The sequence below is a fragment of the Natator depressus genome, chromosome 5 (genome assembly GCF_965152275.1).
Source record: "Natator depressus isolate rNatDep1 chromosome 5, rNatDep2.hap1, whole genome shotgun sequence".
Taxonomy (NCBI): Eukaryota; Metazoa; Chordata; order Testudines; family Cheloniidae; genus Natator; species Natator depressus.
Window position 1 is genome coordinate 23,487,721 of NC_134238.1, and position 20,186 is coordinate 23,507,906.

General features: G+C 45.1%; 1 protein-coding gene across 1 annotated transcript in view; it reads right to left on the reverse strand.

Moving 5' to 3' along the window:
* The window catches only part of ADAMTS12 (ADAM metallopeptidase with thrombospondin type 1 motif 12), a 307,828-nt gene that overhangs the window by 95,697 nt on the left and 191,945 nt on the right, over positions 1–20,186 (reverse strand). The window contains exon 13 of the mRNA XM_074952423.1: positions 4,909–5,042. Coding sequence (XP_074808524.1) covers positions 4,909–5,042 — 134 coding nt within the window. The remainder of the gene's footprint in view (positions 1–4,908; positions 5,043–20,186) is intronic.

Below are 20,186 nucleotides of genomic sequence, written 5' to 3' on the forward strand. Positions count from 1 at the left end.
TGGGTCCCATGCTTTTCCTTTGTGTGATGGGTCAGGTCACTGCTTCTTGCCCCTATTCTTGGGCTTCCTGCCCTCTCTTCCCTTGGGCAGGGTTTCTCTCAGTCCTCTGCACCTGGGGAGTCCCTCTGCTCTGCTTGAGCAGGGTTTCCCTTCCCCTGGTACTCTAGTCAACAAGAGTACTCCTCCAAACCACAGTCCCCCTCCTGCCAGCTGACTGAAGCTGGGTTTTATATTAGGTCTCTGGAAAGGCCTTAATTGGCTCCAGGTGGTCTAATTAACCTGTAGTAACCTCTCCTCAGTCCACAGGGAATAAGGCTCTGATCATCCTTGGGCTTATATACCTCCCATCCATCACTCTCCTGCTGCATCACAAGTACCATATGCACATTTTTACTGTTTATACACATTTATTTTAGGCCTTAATAGACTTAAGTATTGAATTTGCCTGGCTGACATCTGCCTGGGGGAAATTAGACAAGATGGTAGTTTGGAGGGGGAGTCTGAGTTGGAGGGTTGGAGGATAGGAAGTTAAGAGCTGATTGGGAATTTTAAAACAAAACAGGTTTTTCATCAGAAATGTGTCAAAACTGAAATTTTGTGAGAACCTGTTGGTTTGGATGAAACTTTCATTAGGAAATGTTTCTTAGGTGCAGGATGGAATTTCTGGTCAAAACCAGAGACATCAGAATACCCTGGTGGTCAGCACACTCACCTGGGATGTGGGAAACTCACATTCAAGTCCCTGAAGAAGCGCTCTGTGTACACTGAAAGCTTGTGTCTCTGGTCCAATAAAAGCTATTACCTCACCCACCTAGTCCCTTCTCTGTCTCATTCAGTTGAGTGTGCAGACTAGACTGATTGTGACTACTCTGGGAAAGGTAGGCCTCTCTTGCTGGGTTGTTGTGAAAATGTTGAGTGGTCTCCCTTTTATCTGGATGCACAAAGGGAAATTTTTTGAAATTACAAGAAGTTTCACAAGATGGGAAAACAGATTCCATCTCAGCACTAATGAAGTTAGACTGAGAGTAGGGATTCTGGATGGAGTGAAGGGGGGATTCCCGTGGTGTCTGCAGGAGTGTAAGTATAAAAAAAGGCGAGGAAGGGCTCTGGAGGTATGTGCGGGCGGGGGGGGGGGGGGAAGAAGGGCAGAGAGGGCTCTAGTCTGTGTGTGGGGGGGAAGCAGGGAGGGCTCTGGTGGTGGGGGTGGAGAGAAGGACGGGGGGGCTCTGCTGGTGTGTGTGTGTGTGGGGGGGGGAAGTAGGGAGGGCTCCGGTGGTGTGGGGGGGAGGGGGAGGGCTACGGGGGAGGGCTACGGTGGGGTGTGTGAGAGTGTGTGTGTGAGAGAGAACAGGGAGGCTCTGGTGGTGTGGAGGGAGAAGGACAGGGAGGGCTCTGGTGGTGTGTGTGTGGGGGGGAAGTAGGGAGGGCTCTGGTGGCGTGGGGCAGGAGAAGGAGGACTACGGTGGTGGTGCAGGGAGGGGGAAAGCAGGGGAACTCTGGTGGTGGGCAGGGGAGGACAGGAGTGAGTGAGTGAGTGAGTGAGTGTGTGTGTGTGTGTGTGAGAGAGAGAGAGAGAGAGAGAGAGAGAGAGAGAGAGAAGGAAGGGCTCGGGTTGGGGGGGAGAAGCAGGGGAGCTCCGGTGGTGTATGGGGGGAGGGTAGGGAGGGCTCTGGTGGTGTGTGGGGGAGGAGAAAGACTGGGAGGTCTCTAGTGTGTGAGGGGGAGCGGGAAAGCAGCGGAGGCTCTGGCGTGTGTGTGTGTGGGGGGAAGCAGGAAAGCAGCGGGGGCTCTGGTGTGTGTGGGGGAGAAGGGTAGGGAGGGCTCTGGAGTGTGTTGGAGGAAGGAGGAAAGGCAGGGAGGGCTCTGCTGGTGCTGAGCTGTGTGCGTGTGGAAAAGAAAGGCAGAGTGGGTTCAGAGGGGAGAGGCAGAGTGGTAATGAGCCTTGACTGGAATTTCATGGCTCTGGGCACCAGGCATATTCAACTGCAACTCACCTTGCTTGAGGGCTTCAGGTTTCTGAATCTCCTCCAGTTTCCTTTGAAACAGGGTGCTTTGCTAGTCCCACTGCAATCTCTGGCCTCTCTGGGAAGTCTTTTCTGCTGGTCTCCTCCCCCTCGGACTCACAACTCCTTCCTTATAATTAAGGGATTCCACAGCTCCCCTCCACGGGGTTGTGACATGATTTAAGCAGGCTTCCCTGGACCACCAAAATCCGGGTTCCAGTCCCATTGCACAGAGCCTCCTTTGGTCCCTGAACTCACAACTCTTTCCTCTTGGGGAAAGGATTCCACAGCCCTCCTTCTTGATTCTGGAAGGCTCCCCAGCCCACCTGTCTCCCTTCTGGTTCCTATCTCAGGGAGCCTCTCTTCTGACTCAATGTTCCCCTGCAATTCTGCCCTCTTGACTGTCTGTCCTCTCCCTCTTAATCTTCCTGTAAGCTACCAAACAGCTGGATTTTATCATTCTAAGGAGGCAGCTACCTGATTAACATCTGGATCCCATTCCTCTGCTAGTCTGCTGCTCTCCTCACCCCCTTTCTTTTTGAAAGGTTTTGTCATGGAATAGGGTTTGGCTTGCTCCAGGCCCCCCTGTCCCTTCAAGGAGACAGAGTAACCTTTTGCCACAGACCACTTCTCACATGCTCATGTACCACAGTTTGGGAATCTCTGATCTACATGGCAGAGCTTGCTTTCAGCAGAGATGCATCAATTCATCCTCACTGACTCAAATGCATTTTTAAAAAACCTGCTTTGTATAAAATAGATATACATTTGTAGTGATGTGTGAACTGCCAAAGCTTGTGGGATTCAATATGAATAAATATTCAAAAGCCTGAAGTTTAGTCATCCTAATCTCAATCCCTTTGGTTTAGAAATCAGAGTGAAACTCTCATGAGATGAGTGCTCTTATAAAATTGCAGATACTATTGGAGCTGGATCAAATATACCACGAAAATAGCCCTCTTAATACAGTACTCTGCCTCTCTTAGATCAGTCCTGCCTGAAGCCAAGAAGCATAGAGATGAGCAAAAATTAGGGTGACCACATATCCCATTTTGGCTGGCACTATCCCTTTTTTAAGTCCTGACTTGGATGCCCTGACTTTTTTTTTGGGGGGGGGGGGGGGGTGAAAGTGGGCATGTGTCCCATTTGCTTTTGCTAACTTGATCAGTTGGCAAGAGCAAATGGGACAAATGCCCACTTTTGTCAAAAAAGTAGGGTGTGGAGGAACATGCTGGGGGGTGGGGGGCAAGTGGCAATGTCAGCCCCATGCAGGGGGGGAGGCAGGGCTTGAGTGATCAGTGACGCCAGCCCCAGCCTTTGGGAAATATGGTCATTCTATCTAATGTGTGTGTCACTGCTTGCTCAAGCCTTGCTTGCCCCCGGTGTGGGGAGGTGGGCTCGGGCAAGCGGCTTTGGCCAGCCCTGTGCCAGGGGACGGAGGCTTGGGCCAGCCCTGTGTGGTGTTCCGTTTTCCCTTTGGGAAACATGGTCACTGAAGCAAAAATATACATTTGAAAAATTTACCAAACATGTTCGTACCTTAAAAGGTTTGTTTCAGTATATCTTCAAGTATGACTGTTCATAGCAGTTTCCCCTGCCCGTCCCAGCTCCCACAGAAGCCAAGGGGAATATTTTCATTGACTTCAATGGGAGTTGGATCAGGAACTCCAGCTTACCCAAAGAATTCACTAGTTCAACTGTAGGTACTGTATAAAAAATTAAGAATTAACCCTTTTGTTGCTGTTCTTTGATGCACCAACAATTCCACTGGAAAGTTAAATCTTCGGAGTGGACACATAGCAAGTACATGACTTGATATTCAGGTGGTTAAAGTATGCAGCTATCAAATGGCCCTCCAGGAAGATGATAAATTAATTTCTACCAGCAACTAACTAAGTGTTTTCTAGGAATCACAGTCCTGCTTTTGCTCCCAATGTCATCAGTGGCCAAATTTCCTTTGAGCTTCAACAGGAACAGGCTCTGAACCTCATATTTTCAAACAAATAAAACTATAGATAAAACTATTCCATACCACAAAAACATACTCCAATGCATTGCTATCCTATTGGAAAACAACCCATCGACTATGGGATTTCCTTATCTTATAACTATGTAACCATAACCCAATATTGCAGGAACTACATGTATTTTCAGAACACACCAATAGAATGTTGTGAATGCTGGGCACGCTCTAGGTGTAGTTAGGGTGACCAGACAGTAAGTATGAAAAATCGGGACGGGGGTGGGGAGGTAATAGGCGCCTATATAACACAAAGCCCCAAATATCGGGACTGTCCCTATAAAATCAGGACATCTGGTCACCCTAGGTGTAGTGGAGAATTATGTCAAAAGAGTAATGTTGTTATAATTAAAATACACATTGTTACATGTACTCTCATTTGTTTGCTTTGATTACGTACAGTAAATTTCATGCAGATTCACTGCTTCTAAGTCTGAATGTCCTTCTGTATGTGATTAAATATTACAAGTACAATGGATTTAATTCTAAGCCGATGAAGAACACGTGGTTTCATAAAATTAGGATCACGTTTTCAAAATGTAGCTGTATGAAATGGTTATATCTAATTGTGGCCCCAAAACCATATAATCCTCTGTGAAAACAATATCGCCATAGGAATAGAGCAAACAGACATTCTTTAATTGGTTCTGATAACAAAAGAAACGACGACAACCAGGCCAATCTGTTCTGCAGAAAGGGTCAAAGTTATTCTAATGTTGATTTAGAAAAGCAGTTCCCCTTTAACTTGTTTCTACTATAATTTAAAATACAATGAAATCAAATGCTCCGGGCTGGCATCTTCTTAAATAAGTTGGTACACAGTTTCCCCTGATAATACAGTCCCATGAAATTTTAGAGAAGGAAACATACAAACATACCCAATACCTTACACATGCCATTAATACAGATATCTCGGATGTTTCTGCCTTCAAAGCAAGGAGTACCATCACTAACTGCATCCAGCATTTTCTCTGAAAACTGGCCATCTACAGGACGGCAGTGGAGCTCACAAGGATTAGCTGAAGGAAAAAAACAAACACACTTTCTCACTGTAGCAATTATAATATGTAGTAACCAAAGTTCTGAAGTAAAATATGCAGAACTCTGACAATCTGTGGTACATCAAGGAATTTGCAAGATGAAACACATGGAGAATATCTCACATCTCAAAAAAGTGTATTAGAGTAGCTATGGGCTTGAAAATATTTAAAATGAATTTAGTACTCATGAAAAATATCAAATTGACAGTCCCACTGCTGAACAACAGTGGCTATTGTACTTCAGATCTGATCTAAGGCCCCAGTCAAGAAAGCTTCAACTTCCAGCCATTGGATCATGTTATACCTTTCTCTGCTTGATTGAAGAGCCCATTATTAAATATTTGTTCTCCATGGAGATACTTATAGACTGATCAAGTCACTCCTTAATCTTCACTTTATTAAACTACATAGATTGAGTTTCTTAAAACATAATTTCTAATCCTTTAATCATCCTCATGGCTCTTCTTGGAACGTGCTGAAGTTTATAAAATTTCTTGAATTGTGCACTCCAGAACTAGGGTGACCAGATGTCCTGATTTTATAGGGACACCCCCGATTTTTGGAGCTTTTTCTTACACAGGCACTTATTACCCCCCCACCCCCGTCCCGATTTTTCACACTTGCTGTCTGGTCACCCTATCCAGAACTGAACACAGTCCAGTGCCAAATACAGAGGTAAAATAATCTCTCTATTCCTACTTGAGGTTCCCCTGTTTATACACCCAAGGATCATGTTAGCTCTTTTGGCAATACTGTTGCACTAGGACCTTTGCTGGATTGGGGATTTAAATGTGTTACTGACAGGCCCATAAGAAGTAAGTCAACCAAGACATCAAGATATTTATGTAGTTTACATATACATTTATTAAATATTTTAAGGAATATTCAATTGTGCTGTATACCCATCTCTGCTGAGCGAGGGCCTGAACCAATGCCTATTGAAGTCAATGACAATCCTTCCCTTGATTAAAATGGGGAATTGAGTCAGGCCCTTCCTGCATAATTTTATTGTTGTGACCACTGTCTTTCTTTCCCACCTCACTGTTTTGTCGCACCTTCATTGTGTCATATATGCAGCTGTATTCAAACTTGGCAGGGCAGGGCGTTTGTGCATTTACATGTAATGTGAGCAGTGCAATTTTTGGCACTGTTTAAAAACAAAAAATATTATACTTATAAATGATAAAAGAGCAAGAGGGTAGCTCAGTCGCTACTGTTGTTTGAACAGCATGGGCAATATGTTTGGCTCTGTGTAGCACACAAAATAAAAGCTGTCCCTTCCCCCAAAGAGCTGCAAAGTCCTAGGCTTGCAAAAACTCAACTTTGAGTGGGACTTCTCAAGTGCCCAAGTCAATACAGTCTTTGAAGAATTGGGGTCTCAAAGACAAAAACAGAAGATGGGACATTCTGGGAAACCCAGAAACTTAGCTGTTTTTTGGCTAACTGTACACAAAGGTAAAAGTTGATTTTTAAGAGGGACTTGAGTGAAAAGAAGGCAGTGGCTTGGCAAATTGGGATGAAGGAGAGCATTCCACTTATAATGGGCAGCATGGAGACAGGAGTATGCAGAGGGGAGATGGAATTAGGCTTTGAAACTGGCATCATTCAAGGAGGTAAGTGGTAGGAGTTAAGGTCTGAGATGTAGACGGGTGGAATTATGAATGACTTTGAAGGCTAGGATGAAAAAATTAATCCCCATTCAATCCTTATCCAGTCTGTAAAGTTTGCTAACTGGGGCAATCAATCAATTTCTATTTTGATAGCATTTTTTGTGATATACAAAAGAGGCATGATTTTTATTTTATTTCATTTAAATTCATGTAGGAGATTTCTGCCTGCTATGGTTAATTTCAGTATCTGGTGCTAAAATTAATTTAGTCCTTATTTCTGCCCCCCTGCACAATTTTTCAATAAAAAGAACCACGTTTTCTAGGAAGCAAGGATTCCAGAATTCCACCTAGTATTTGCCTCCTGCTCTAAACTGATCCTGTCTAACACGGAAATTGTGCAAAACCGTTTTTCTACTTTCAAGCAGTTCCTAATGTGTAGAACAGAAGTTTGACTTCCCAATGGAGAAGTGCATGGGATTGTGTAAAAGTCACCATGGTGTCCAATTTCATTTCCGGAAGCACTGAGCATGAAAGAAAGCACAGTGGCAACTGCTAAAAAAATGAAGTAGCCCTATCGGGAATGAACAGAAAAATTGCCAGTTTGCCACTGAACTTCACTGAAAATAAGAGCAGTTCCTGCTCCTACCCCATAGTGTCAATTCATTATTCAACAGACAGGCACATTAACTCCAGGAATGATGTAAGTATTAGGCTTTGGACTTTCACATACAGACAACTGATTATGGGATGGATTACTGCAGCCATTGAGGAAATTGCCTATTATCCCAGCCACCTTACTAGCCATTTGTTTTCCAGATTATTATGTGTATCACTGTTGTGTCCAGAGGCCCTAACCAAGATCAGGGCCCCTGACAGGGTTCACTCCCCACTCTGAATTCTAGGGTACAGATTTGGGGACCCGCATGAAAGATCCCCTAAGCTTATTTCTACCAGCTTAGGTCAAAAACTTCCCCAAGGCACAAATCCTTCCTTGTCCTTGGATGGGTACTGCTGCCACCACCAAGTGAATTAGACAAAGATTCAGGAAAAGGACCACTTGGAGTTCCTGTTTCCCTAAAATATCTCCCCAAGCCTCTTCACCCCCTTTCCTGGGGAGGCTTGAGAATAATATACCAACCAAATAGGTAAACCAGATTCTTAAAAAACAGAACTTTATTATAAAGAAAAAAAAGTAAAAGAAGCACCTCTGTAAAATCAGGATGGAAGGTAACTTTACAGGGTAATCAGATTCAAAACACAGAGGATTCCCCTCTAGGCAAAACTTTAAAGCTACAAAAAACAGGGATAAACCTCCCTCTTAGCACAGGGAAAATTCACAAGCCAAAAACAAAAGATAATATAACGTGCCTTGCCTTATTTACTTATTCTTTTTGCAATATTGAGACTCATTTTAGGATGATTTTAGGAGAAGGAGTTTTCTGACCTGATGCTTCTCTGCTTCCCCAGAGAACACACGAAACAAAGCACAAACAAAGCCTCTCCCCCAGCCCCACACAGATTTGAAAGTATCTTCTTTACCCATTTGTCCTTTTGGTCAGGTGCCAACCAGGTTATTTGAGCTTCTTAACCCCTTACAGGTAAGGAGGAATTATAGGCTACCCTTAACTATATGGTTATGACAGCCCCATTATGCCAGTGTTTCTCAAATGCAACCACCAGGGCCTTTTCTTGTGGCTACAACCTCCTGGATGATGATGGCTGCCAGCAGGGGTTGGGCCTTGCCCCTTCTGGAGACACAAACACTGGAGGAGCAGGCAGCCAATGAGTTCTTCAGCTTCCCGGGGCAGAGGGGTCGGGATCAGCCCTGGCCTAGCAGAAAGCTGGCTCCAGCTGCGGGACTTCAGGCTCCATCTCCAGGCTCTGGGGTCCGTCACCCAGGCCCTATCCCCTGGGTGCAGGGCTTCGGGCTCTGGCCCTGTGCACACCCCTGGTACCTGATGCCTCCCCCAGCCCCCGATACATCGCTCATGGCCCTGCTGCCTCCCTACGCGCCACCCCATCCAGGGCTTAATTTGTCCCCCGGCATCCTGGGGCCGAGTAAGTCTGCTGTGAAAAGTGATGTTTGTTAATATCATTTGTCATAGTAGACTTGGTAGTTAGCTGGGAAGCTGTGAAAAGTGATATTAACATACAAGTATCACTTTTCACAACATCAGACTTACTTGCCAGCAAGTCTAAAACAAAAAAAGCAACCAGCAAAGCAAAAGAAACAACAAAAAAAGACAAGAATGTGCAAAGCACCTTATTTGTGTTTCTATTCTGTTTAGGTCCAGTAAAGAATAGAGACAACTGTACATTATTTTCAGTATTGAGTCTGCAAAACCCCCCACACAAATAAATTACAATGATTTGGACATGCATTTATGCATATTTATTTGTTTTTCCTAAAGTTAATTTAAGTATTTTAGGAAAAATTGTCAGAGTGGCCACCAGCAAGAGTTGGTGGCTGCACTTTGATGCCACCAAAAAATGTGTTATGAGAACCCCTGTGCTAGACTCTCTACACAGACTTCATAAAAGATAATCACTGTCCCCAAAGAGCTTATATTTTAAATAGGATAGAAGAAAGGAAGTACTATTACCCTCCTTTTGTAAATGGGGAACTGAGGCACAAGGAGATTAAGAGACTGCCCAGGTCACACAGAAAACGCACAGAAAAGCCAGATATTGAACCAACATTTCTCAAGGCTCAATCCAATGATTTAGCCATAAGATCATTTTTTCGCTCAGTAAGAACATGAACCTTGTTAAAAAGAGCATTTTTCCTTAAAGCAATTTTCTGCCTAGGTGAATTTCACTAATTAATAATGACACTTTACCAAAGAAGCTGCCATCTTAAGTATTGATAGGCCAGTATATACACAGAGATTCTTGTAATCCAAAATATTCATAAAATAACAGATCTGATCCTGAAACATAGACCTTGATTTTGCAAAAGACCTTTCCTTTGACTTTCTGTAGGAGTTTTGCCTGAGAAAGAACTGAAGGATCAGGCCTTAAATGTATTCCCTCAAGCTGAATGGAGATTATATCACTGACTTCAATGGGAACAAGACTGAGTCCTTAATACAGAGGCAGAATGGATGTAATGGAATTCCAAGTAGAGGAATCTATTAAGAAAAGTATCTCTTTTACTGCAACTAGTTAACAAGAACTTTCAAAATATTAACACTATAAGCAGAAGAGAAGCAGCAAATACCAAGAGGTACAACCCAGCCAATATTCCTATTTCAGGTCATAAAAAATATCAGAGGGTCTGATTGCCCCTTTCCTATGGAAAAAACACAAAGAGACGGCCCTGGTGGGAGGAAAACTTCAAAAAATTTTCTCCAAATCATTTTAGGGGAGATAGGAATTTTCCTCCTCAGAATCTGTGGGTCTCAGGGGTTCTGCAGAAGGAATGAGCGATCTGCCAGGAGGTTCTGCTTTCGCTCCTACAGTAGGGCACCCCATTTCAATGTAGCTCCTCAGCAGCTTGTCTCCAATGGGCACCCAATGACAACAATGGGGTTTCTCTGAAAGTAATCATGGCTCGTTACATAAGGACTACGCAAAAACCGAGTAAGGACCTCAAAATTTGGCCCTGTGGGGTTCCCCCCCGGTATGTGCACACAGGAATATCTACTCAGGCAGTGTAAATTGAACTACATGAAGCTAATCACAGGGAAAACAAATTCTTTCTCAATAGCAGAAATATTAATAAAGAGGTTTCAAGTGTTTTCTTCAGAGTTTACTCCATTAATTTACATCAAAGTACATCTACACTCTTGAGCTGGAGGTGTAATGTACATTTGCTAGTTTTGATCAGATCAGTGCACTAAAAATAACAGTGTAGCCATGGTGGCACAATCAGTGGGACAGGCTAGTCGCCTGAGTAATTACCTAAGGTTGCAGGTGCAATGTTACTCAGGACAGCTAGCCTATTCCACCACCCAGCCTTGCCACGGCTCTAGTTCTATTTTTAGTGCACTAGCTTGACCAAAGCTAGCATGTGTATGTCTACCTGAGCAGGAAATTATACCTCCAATGTAGACATACCCTTAAAAAAAGGATCTACTCTCACCTGATTAAGTTGGTGTTTGACCAATGTGTGCTGCTGCCTTAAGACAGGATTGCAATATTTTTTCCTACTACACAAGGAGTGATTCTGTGTTTCTGTTGAACTCCTGGTTCCATTGAACCAGGATTTGGCTAGGGGAAGGCTGTAGCAGAAAAATCAACCAAACAACCCCTTCCCCCACCCCAAGCACCCTAGTCATAAGAAGGGGGCAAAAAAGGGAAAGAATAAGAAGGCGAGCAGGTGCTTTATAACATCAGGCAATCCTTGCAACTTTAGTTTCTGCCTGATTTGAAACTAATGGCAATAGAAGGTTCTGACAGCTCAGCTCCAGAGAATGTAGCTGTACAGATCTGATCTGAAACACAGACATATTGCCTTCTGAAGACATATGAGATCCATCACAGTTTAGTTACGTAACCCCTATCCTCCAATATATATGAGGAGGATAAACAGACAGGTGAGCCCATCACTGTCACAGACTGATTAAATATAATGTATCCATATAGAATTATTTCTCTTTCTAGCCTTTATTCCATAAACTCAGAGTAGACCTCACATTGAAATACTGTTCTCCAAGAAACTAGCAGATTTAGATAAGCTGAACTGTACTCCCTTGAAGAAAATAAATTAATAAAGTAAGCAAGCCTGAGTATCTCTCCCTTATCACAACTCAGTAGATTTAATACCATAAGGATTAACATTTTATCCTGGTTTAATTACCTCTGTCACAGCGGCACTAGTCTGACAGTTTCAAAGAGAATTGCCTGTGGAAAATGAATAAGGCTTTTTTAACTTATTTTTTTCTTCACTGTAGGGTCGGATATTTCTGTATTTGTACTTCTTTTTTATATAATGCTGGAGAAACTGTAACTAGATGCCCAGTACTAAGAGAAACAATCTCTGCTGGGTTTCCTGTCTCTCTTCAAATCCTGGAATCATCGGAGCGCTGAACCGAAGGCGGAATTGGATGAATTTTCTCACATAAAGATGAAGGCTTAAGATTAGTGAACAATCTAACAGCTAGGCAACTATATGCTCCTTCAGTGTACAGTAATGAGCCACCTGATACTTTTCCAATCCCATCTCTTGTCCCCTTTCTTCCTCATGGCCCATACCCCCTGACCCTCCCATCAAAACACTCGGGCCACAATTTTCAAACTAGAATACCTAAAGTTAGTCATCTGCTACTTGATTTTCAGAGGTGTTGAACCCCCCCAAACCCAGTGAAGTAAATGAGAGCTAGTGCGGCTCAGTGCCTTTTAAAATCAGGTTACTGTGGTTTCTGTTCCTGATTATGGATTTGGGGGCCTAATTTCAGGCCTCCAAATTGGAAAATTTGGGCCTAAAATCCTCTTTCCAGGGCTATTCAGTTGCTCCAGGCTCAGTTATTCTTCCTGAAATTTACCCATTATATCTTTTCTCACTTCTGCCTATGCCCAACTAGAGAGGCTACTGCCACAAAATTAATGTGTACCATACAGTACCCCCTTACTATACCAGGGTTTGCACTGATAGATTGGAACAGAGTCTGAAGCATTTAGTTTAAAAGATGCAATTCAAAAATAAATCATTGCATTATTTTTCTCATCCTTGTTCATATCTGAAGAAATCTAGATAGTGAGCTTCATATTGTTCAACATCTCCTTTCACAGTAGATCTTATTTATAAATTTACACCCAATAGACACTTTAGTTCTGATCAGTTCTAATTGTAAACATTTTAGGCAAAACCCTCCCATGTTGCACACTGCCGGTGGGGAAGAAGACATAGTAGCAAGGAACTGCCTCAGTCCCAGCAGCACTAGTCTGCCAGTTCCTGTATTTCATTCAGGTGTTGTTTTTGGAATAGTAGCAACATTCGTCCACCAAGCATGCCCCTTCTTGCCCAGACCTGGTAGTATAGGGCAAGAAAACTCCATTAGCCTAGCACCACTACACTCCCTAGCTTCCTTCCTGGCTCATGAAGATAGCAGCTGGATTTTGCATTTTGTCATCCATCCTTCCTTTCTTCAGCTCCCCTTCCTCCCTCTCTCCTGAATGTCCCTCTGCCAAGGATGACCAAACATCCCATTTTAGCCAGGACAGTCCATTTTTTAAGCCCTGTCCCAACTTTTTTTTTTTTTTGGCAAAACTAGGCATTTGTCCCCATTTGCTCTTGCCAACTGATCATCAGTTGGCAAGAGCAAACTGGACAAATGCCCAGTTTTGCCAAAAAAGTGGAGTGCGACCCCTAGCAGACCGTGGAGGAATGTGTGCGGGGAGGGAGGGCAAGCAGCAATAGCTAACCCTGCGTGGGAGGGAGGGTTCAGGAGAGTGGCTCGGGCCGGGCCAGCCCCATGTGGGCAGGCCCCATGCAGTGTCCCGTTTTCCCATTGGGAAAATATGGTTACCCTGATCTCTACCCCTTCTTTCCTTTTCCTATGTCCTTCCTCATGTTAACTCCCCTCCCTTCCTGCTATTCCCCACACATCCCACTTCTGTCTCCATCATTCAATTTAAAATGTGTGTGTGTTGAGGGGAGAGGGAAGCAAAATGATTTGGAACCATCAAGTTGTGCATAGTAGCCTTTGTAACCACGGGATCTCATTACCATTGCTACCCTTCTCTTTTTCCTCTTATTATTTATGTCAGTTTTCTTAAATTAGATTGCAAACTCTTTAAAGCAGAGTCTGTGCCTTCTTCTGAATTTGTATAGTGCCTAGCACAGTAGGTTCTCCAACCTAATTAGAACCTGTGGGCACTATAACAAACAAATAAATAAATAAATATTATTATTAATCAGCACAGGAGTCCAGAAGCTCTAGATTGTTTCTTTTGTTCACAGTTTTAAGGACAGAATAAACTATTAGGATCACCTTGTCTCCTTCAATATTTAAAATGCTTCCTTCAGGGTGGAACCTAAAAAAGATGACAGAAATCCACAAAGATTCTGGCTCTGGATTTCATCTCACTGACAAAGGGTTTCCACAGAAAGCTGCATTTAGTATTTGGGAAAGCTTCATGATAGGAAATGGGGATTTTTTCACCTAAACCATATATGTCAATGGAGAGCTTTGAAAATACCTGTTGATAAAACAATAAACCAAACTCTTAAGGACTATTCTCTTGGCAGCAAGCTAAAACGAGGCTGAAATTCCTTTGAAATGAAAAGAAAAGAAACTGAATTTGATTAGTCTCATAGTCCTGCGAAGGGAAAGATAAGGGATCTGACACTCATCTGATGTAAACTGAGACAGTTCCTTAGACTTCAATGGATCTACACCAATTTATACCAGCTGAGGATTTGGTCCAAGAAGGCTTGTTACATCAGCACTTTATTAATCCTTTGTTTAGAATTGTTTTGTTCTGGGTCATGCAGTAATTAGGAAGGTAAGTAACTAGCGAACTGCCTCATCGCCTCTCATCTGATTTTGCACACAAGTCATGAAAGAAATACATGAAATTACCCAGAGAATTGTGTTATAAACCACAGGAGAGCTGACACTCTTGTTTAAGCAATGCATGTAGTTAAAGTTTCATGAGTATTCCTTCACATAAAGGTTGTTGCTTGTAACTTTCTCAAAGTTACTTTTTTAGCTGCTGTCACAGCTCCTGGTATGTGGCTCACAACTTAGAGGCCAGTCTCAGGACAGACTGTCAGAAAACAGTCAGAAAACAAGGCAGACACCCCAAACTGGTGGCATATTCTATAATTAGATTTAACCAAACCAACCACAAATGTGTGCTCCTGGACGGCTATACTAGCTTACCATGGAGACACAAAAGTCCCCTTAGATACTCTAGCTATACTACAACTCAGACAAACTGGACTTCTGTGATGAAAGGTTATTAAAACCAAAACTCACCACATATTAGGTACTTCCTGCCCTAAAGGGCCAGTCACTTATGCCTGGTTCAATGGATGCTCAGGATCTCACAGCAAAGACAACACTGTCAGCCAATTTCTTTAGTAAACTAACTAAAATTTTGTTAGCTAAGAAAAAGAAATGAGAATTAGAGGTTAAAGCAGGTAAAATATGTTAAAGGTGAATTTGAGTTTGCACATTCAAAATGATAGCAGGGATGTTAAATCTGCTAGTTTTCTGTAAGTCTCTCTGGGTTGCCCAAATAGTTTTTGCGGATCTCAGTCCTTTTGTTCAACATTTCCCCTTTCAGAATTCACTAGTCCAAAGATAGAGTAGGAAAGAGGTGGCCAGGAGCCCTTGTTCTCCCTTTTTTATATCTTGACCATTTTGGCTGGAAATATCCTTGCTGTGACATGGGGTCAAGCAATTCCCTGGCATATGTGTTTTGCCATCAGTTCTTCAGACGAACTGCAAATTTTTGCTTGCAACTTCTGTGTACATGCCGTTTGCAGTGTCTTCGGGAATGGCATGCAGCAGCTCGTTTACAGTTCCGTTGTTATTCCTGAAGAGCTCACCTATGGGTGTTTCTCAGCCTCACAGCATGTTGGAGTTACATACGTATACCACAATTTCATGGCTCCACACACACAGTGTCGATACACACATCATAACAAGATAATAATACTCAGCAGATTATAACTTTTCCAGTGATACTTCCCAAGGCATACGCTGTACACGATTTACCACAATTTTGTGAAAGTCGTGCCCATATTAAAGTAGACGATCACCTTCCCCTTTAGACAACACAAAACAGATGTAGGAATGGACACCACTGACACTCCTGAATACACTTCAGGGTTCCTCCATTCTCAACAATGCATCAGCAACTACATTTTCCTTTGCCTTAATATGAACTTTGTCCATGTCAAACTCTTGCAAGGCTAAACTCCAGTGGAGTAACCTTGATTTGGTTCCCTTAGCTTTGTGCAGCAAAATCAAAGGGGCATGGTCACGTAATACAGTGAATTTTTTGTTACCCAGATAGGGTTTAAGGTGTTTAACAGCCCAGACTATGGTGTAGCATTCTTTCTCAATTGTGGCATATTTTTGCTCAGTTGGGGTCAGTTTTTCACATAAGTATGCAATGGGGTGTCTTTTACCCCCTTCTTCATCTTGCATTAGTACAGCACCCAAACCAATATTAGAAGCACCTGTACACAGCAGGAATGGTTTATTAAAATCAGGACTGGCTAAAACAGGCTCCTTAGACAAAGCATCTTTTATATTTTGGAAGCCTCTCTCACAGGCCTCTGTCCACACCACCTTGTCCAGTTTTCCTTTTATAAGGTCTGTGATGGGAGGTCACAACAACATTTACAAACCTACAGTAATAGTTGCCCAGACCAATAAAGGATTGGACCTGCTTCTTTGTTTTAGGGGCAGACCAGCTTTCAATGGCCTCTACTTTTAAGGTGTCAGGGCAGACCAGCCCACTGCCCACCTGTGTCCCAGATAAGATACCTCTGCAGCCCCCATTTTGCATTTGGAGACTTTAACAGTGAGGTTGACTTCTTTTAGTGTTTGCAGCACAACACCTACATCAGGGGTGGCAAACTATGGCCCGGGGACCACATCCGGCCCTCCAGACATTTTAATCTGGTCCTTGAACTCCCACCAGGGAGCGGGGTCAGGGACTTGCTCCACTCTGTGCAGCTCCCACAAGCAGTGGCATGTCCCCGCTCTGGCGCCTATGCACAGGGGCAGCCAGGGGGCTCCGCACACTCCGATTGCCCCAAGCGCTGCCTCCAGGAACCATGGCCAATGGGAGCTGCATGGTGATGCCTGCAGACAGGGAAGCACGCAGAGCCACCTGGCTGCGCCTCCACATAGGAGCCATAGTGAGGATATGCTGCTGCTTCTGGGAGCTGCTTGAGGTAAGCGCTGCCCAGAGCCTCCACCCCTGACCCGATCCCCCTCCCACCCTCCGAACCCCTCAGTCCTAGCTCTGAGCACCCTACTGCACCCCAACCCCTCATCCCCAGCCTCACCCCAGAGCCCACACCCCCATTCAGAGCCCTCAATCCCCCCCCACACTCCAACCCCCCACCCCAGTCTGGAGACCCCCCTCCCCGCACCCTGAACTCCTCATTTCTGGCCCCACCACATAGCTTGCACCCCCAGCTAGAGCCCTCACCCCCTCCCACACCCCAACCCCCAATTTCATGAGCATTCATGGCCCGCCATACAATTTTCATACCCAGATGTGGCCCTCGGGCCAAAAAGTTTGCCCACCCCTGGTTTGCCCACCTACATGGTACAGGTAGTCTTGCCAGGTGCTACGGAAAATGGTCAAGTCATCTATTTCGGCTCGAGCAAACGTTTGTAACCTATGCAGCGCCTCATTAATAAACTGCATAAAGATCACTCTGGAATTCATCAATCCAAAAGGCAAAAAACTTTAAATTCATACAGTCCAGATTCCACTAGGAAAGTGGATCTAAGGGAACTTGCAAATACCCGCAAGTTATGAATTTTGTAACCCCCCCCAACAGGTCCAATAAGTCCTCTATTTGGGGTATGGGATATGGATCAGGCTGGGTGATATCATTTTTTCCCTATAATCCACGTAAAACCTCATGGTTTTATCCCTTTTAGGTACCATTACAAGAAGGGAAACCCACGGGCTTTTTGATTCAGTGATTATTCCCATTTTTAGCATGCTTTCCACCTCTTCTTTGATCGGTCTCTGCAGTTCCCCCTTGGCCTGGTATGCCCTGCTAGGAGCTGGGCGAGGCCCTATGGTGTAAATGGAATGCAGTCTTGTTAGTTAAACATGTGGCCATGTCTACACTAGCGAGTTTATAGCACCACAGCTGTACTATGCAGCTGCCCTGCTGTAAGATCGCTCATGTAATCACCCTATGCTGACAGGAGAGAGCCTTCTGCTGACATAATAAAACCACCTCAACGAGCAGCAGTAGCTAAGTTGGCGGGAGAAGTGCTGTGCACACTACCACTAATGTTGGTGAAACTAACGTTGCTCAGAGATGTGTTTTTTCACACCCCCGAGTGATGTAAGTTTTGCCGACATAACTGGTAGTGTAGACATGGCCAGCATTTCCTGCCTTTGGGATAGAGTTAAGCTCTCCCAAAACTCAATGCTCCCTAGTGGAGTTTCCTCCTGGCTTTCCCTGACCAAATCAATCAAGGGAGCAGACAACCTCTCTTCATTAGCACAACAAATCATATTGACAGCTAACTCCCTTTCATGGTAAGTCTGTGACCTATTGATGTGTACTGTCTCGATGGCTCCTCTGCCATGGGGCTTTCTGACATTATATGCAACCTCATTTACTTCTTTAAAGAGCCCTTTCCAGAAATCTTACATTTTGTTCTTCCTCACAGGAATTAGTAGGAGCACCATATCTCCAATTTCAACCTCTCTTTTATATGTCTGTCACATCAAGCTTTCTGACTTTCCTGACTTTTCTTAAGATTTTGTTGCACCAAATCCATCATAACTTGCAAATTTCCCTTAAACGGGGAAACACATTCTCCTACTGGCTGTTCGGTTTCCTCAGTACTGCCCTCCTAAGAAACACAAATTAAATTTAAGAGTCCTCTGACCTGCCTCTAATACAGGAGATCAAAGAGACCAAAGCCAGTAGATTCTTGGGGTACACTTCTGTATGCATACAGTAACAAGGGGAGCAACAGATCCCAGTTGCCCTCACGCCTGGATACATACATCCTAAGCATGGCTTTTAACGCTCCATTAGTTTCTGAGTGGTAGGATGCAGCTTTTATATGCTTCACCCTGCATAACTTCCACAACTTCTTAAAGACAACAGACATAAAATTTGTACCACGGTCTGTTAAATTCTCTCTGGGAAAAGCTACTCTGCTGAAAATAGTGAATAGAGCTATAGCCACCACTTAAGCTTCAATATTAGACAATGCTGTAGCCTCGGGGTCCCCAGTAGCTGAATCTACCACCACCAGTATATATTTCTTTCCATTCCTGGAAGGTCTAGGGAAAGGTCCCACAAAATCCACAGACTCTCTGGCAAATGCCTCCCTAATAATAGATAAAGGTTGTTGTGGGGGGAGTACATCTCTCTGCCCCCCCCTTGAAGCCCCCTAGCTAAGTCTAGCTGACTGCCCTTAAGCTCAGGGCAGACTGGCATAGAGGTCTGAATCAATAGGGTCGCCCTCCCTCACAGGGCTATGTTGCCTAGTGGCCAGTGTCAATAGTTCTGCCCTCTCTCACAGGTCTGTGTGACTTAATGGCCAGAGTCAAAATGGCTCCCCTCTCTCACAGGGCTGTGCGACTTAGTGGCCAGAGTCAACATAGATGCCCTCTCTCACAGGGCTGTGAAGCCTAATGACTAGTGCAGGGGTGGGCAAACTTTCTGGCCCGAAGGCCACATCTGGGTATGGAAATTGTATGGCGGGCCACGAACGCTCACGAAATTGGGGGTTGGATATGGAAGGGGGTGAGGGTACTAGCTGGGGGTGGGGCCAGAAATTAGGAGTTCAGGGTGTGGGGTTGGGGGGGCTCCGGATTGGGGCAGGAGTGCGGATAGGGGTATGGGCGTGCAAGAGGGTGCTCAGAGCTGGGACTGAGGGGTTTGGAGGGCAGGAGGGGGATCAGGGTTGGGGTTGGGGTGTGGGAGGGGGCCAGGGGTGAGGGCTCCGGGCGGCGCTTACCTCAGGCGACTCCCAGAAGCAGCGGCATGTTCCCCCTCTGGCTCCTACGCGGAGTTGCGGGCAGGCAGCTCTGCGTGCTGCCCTGTCCGCAGGCGCCGCTCTGCAGTGCCCACTGGCTGCGGTTCCTTGCCAATGGAAGTTGTGGGGGCAGCGCTTGGGGTAGGAGGAGTGTGTGGAGCCCCCTGGCTGCCCCTATGCATAGGCACCGGGGGGGGGGGGGCAGGGGACATGCCGCTGCTTGTGGGAGCTGCGCAGAGTGGGGCAAGTCACTGACCCCGCTCCCTGGCAGGAGCTCAAGGGCCAGATTAAAACGTCTGGACGGCCAGATGCGGCCCTCGGGCTGTAGTTTGCCCACCTCTGGACTAGAGTCATTACAGCTGCCTTCCTTACCAGGGCTGCATGGCTTAGCACCCAGAGTCAATACAGCTACCTTCTCTTGCAAGGCTCTGTGACCTAGTGGCCAGAGTCAAAACAGCTGCCTTTCTTAGCAAGGCTGTGTGGCCTAACAGCCAGAAGGCATGGGCCACCACCAGAGGGATGGTGACCGGGGTAGAGGGCCCGGACCCTCCCTGCTCCACCAGGTCCCAGCCCAGGGCTTTGTCAGTGCCAAGCATATTCACCACTGGATCAGCGGGGAAACAACCAAAAAACACGTTAACTTATTGCTCAGTTCTACAACCAGACCAATGTCCAATTCCCCTGGGCTACTTCCTACCATGTCTTTCAGTGGCATGATCTCTGGATCTCCTGAGTCTCTGGCCTGTGAAGCTCCCAGTGGTTCCACCATCTCCTGGGTGTCCAGGGGTAGCTGAGTATCTGTCTGGATCCTGGCGGGCTTGGCCTTTTTGGTCTTGGGCTCCAGCAGCTCCCAGGCAGGA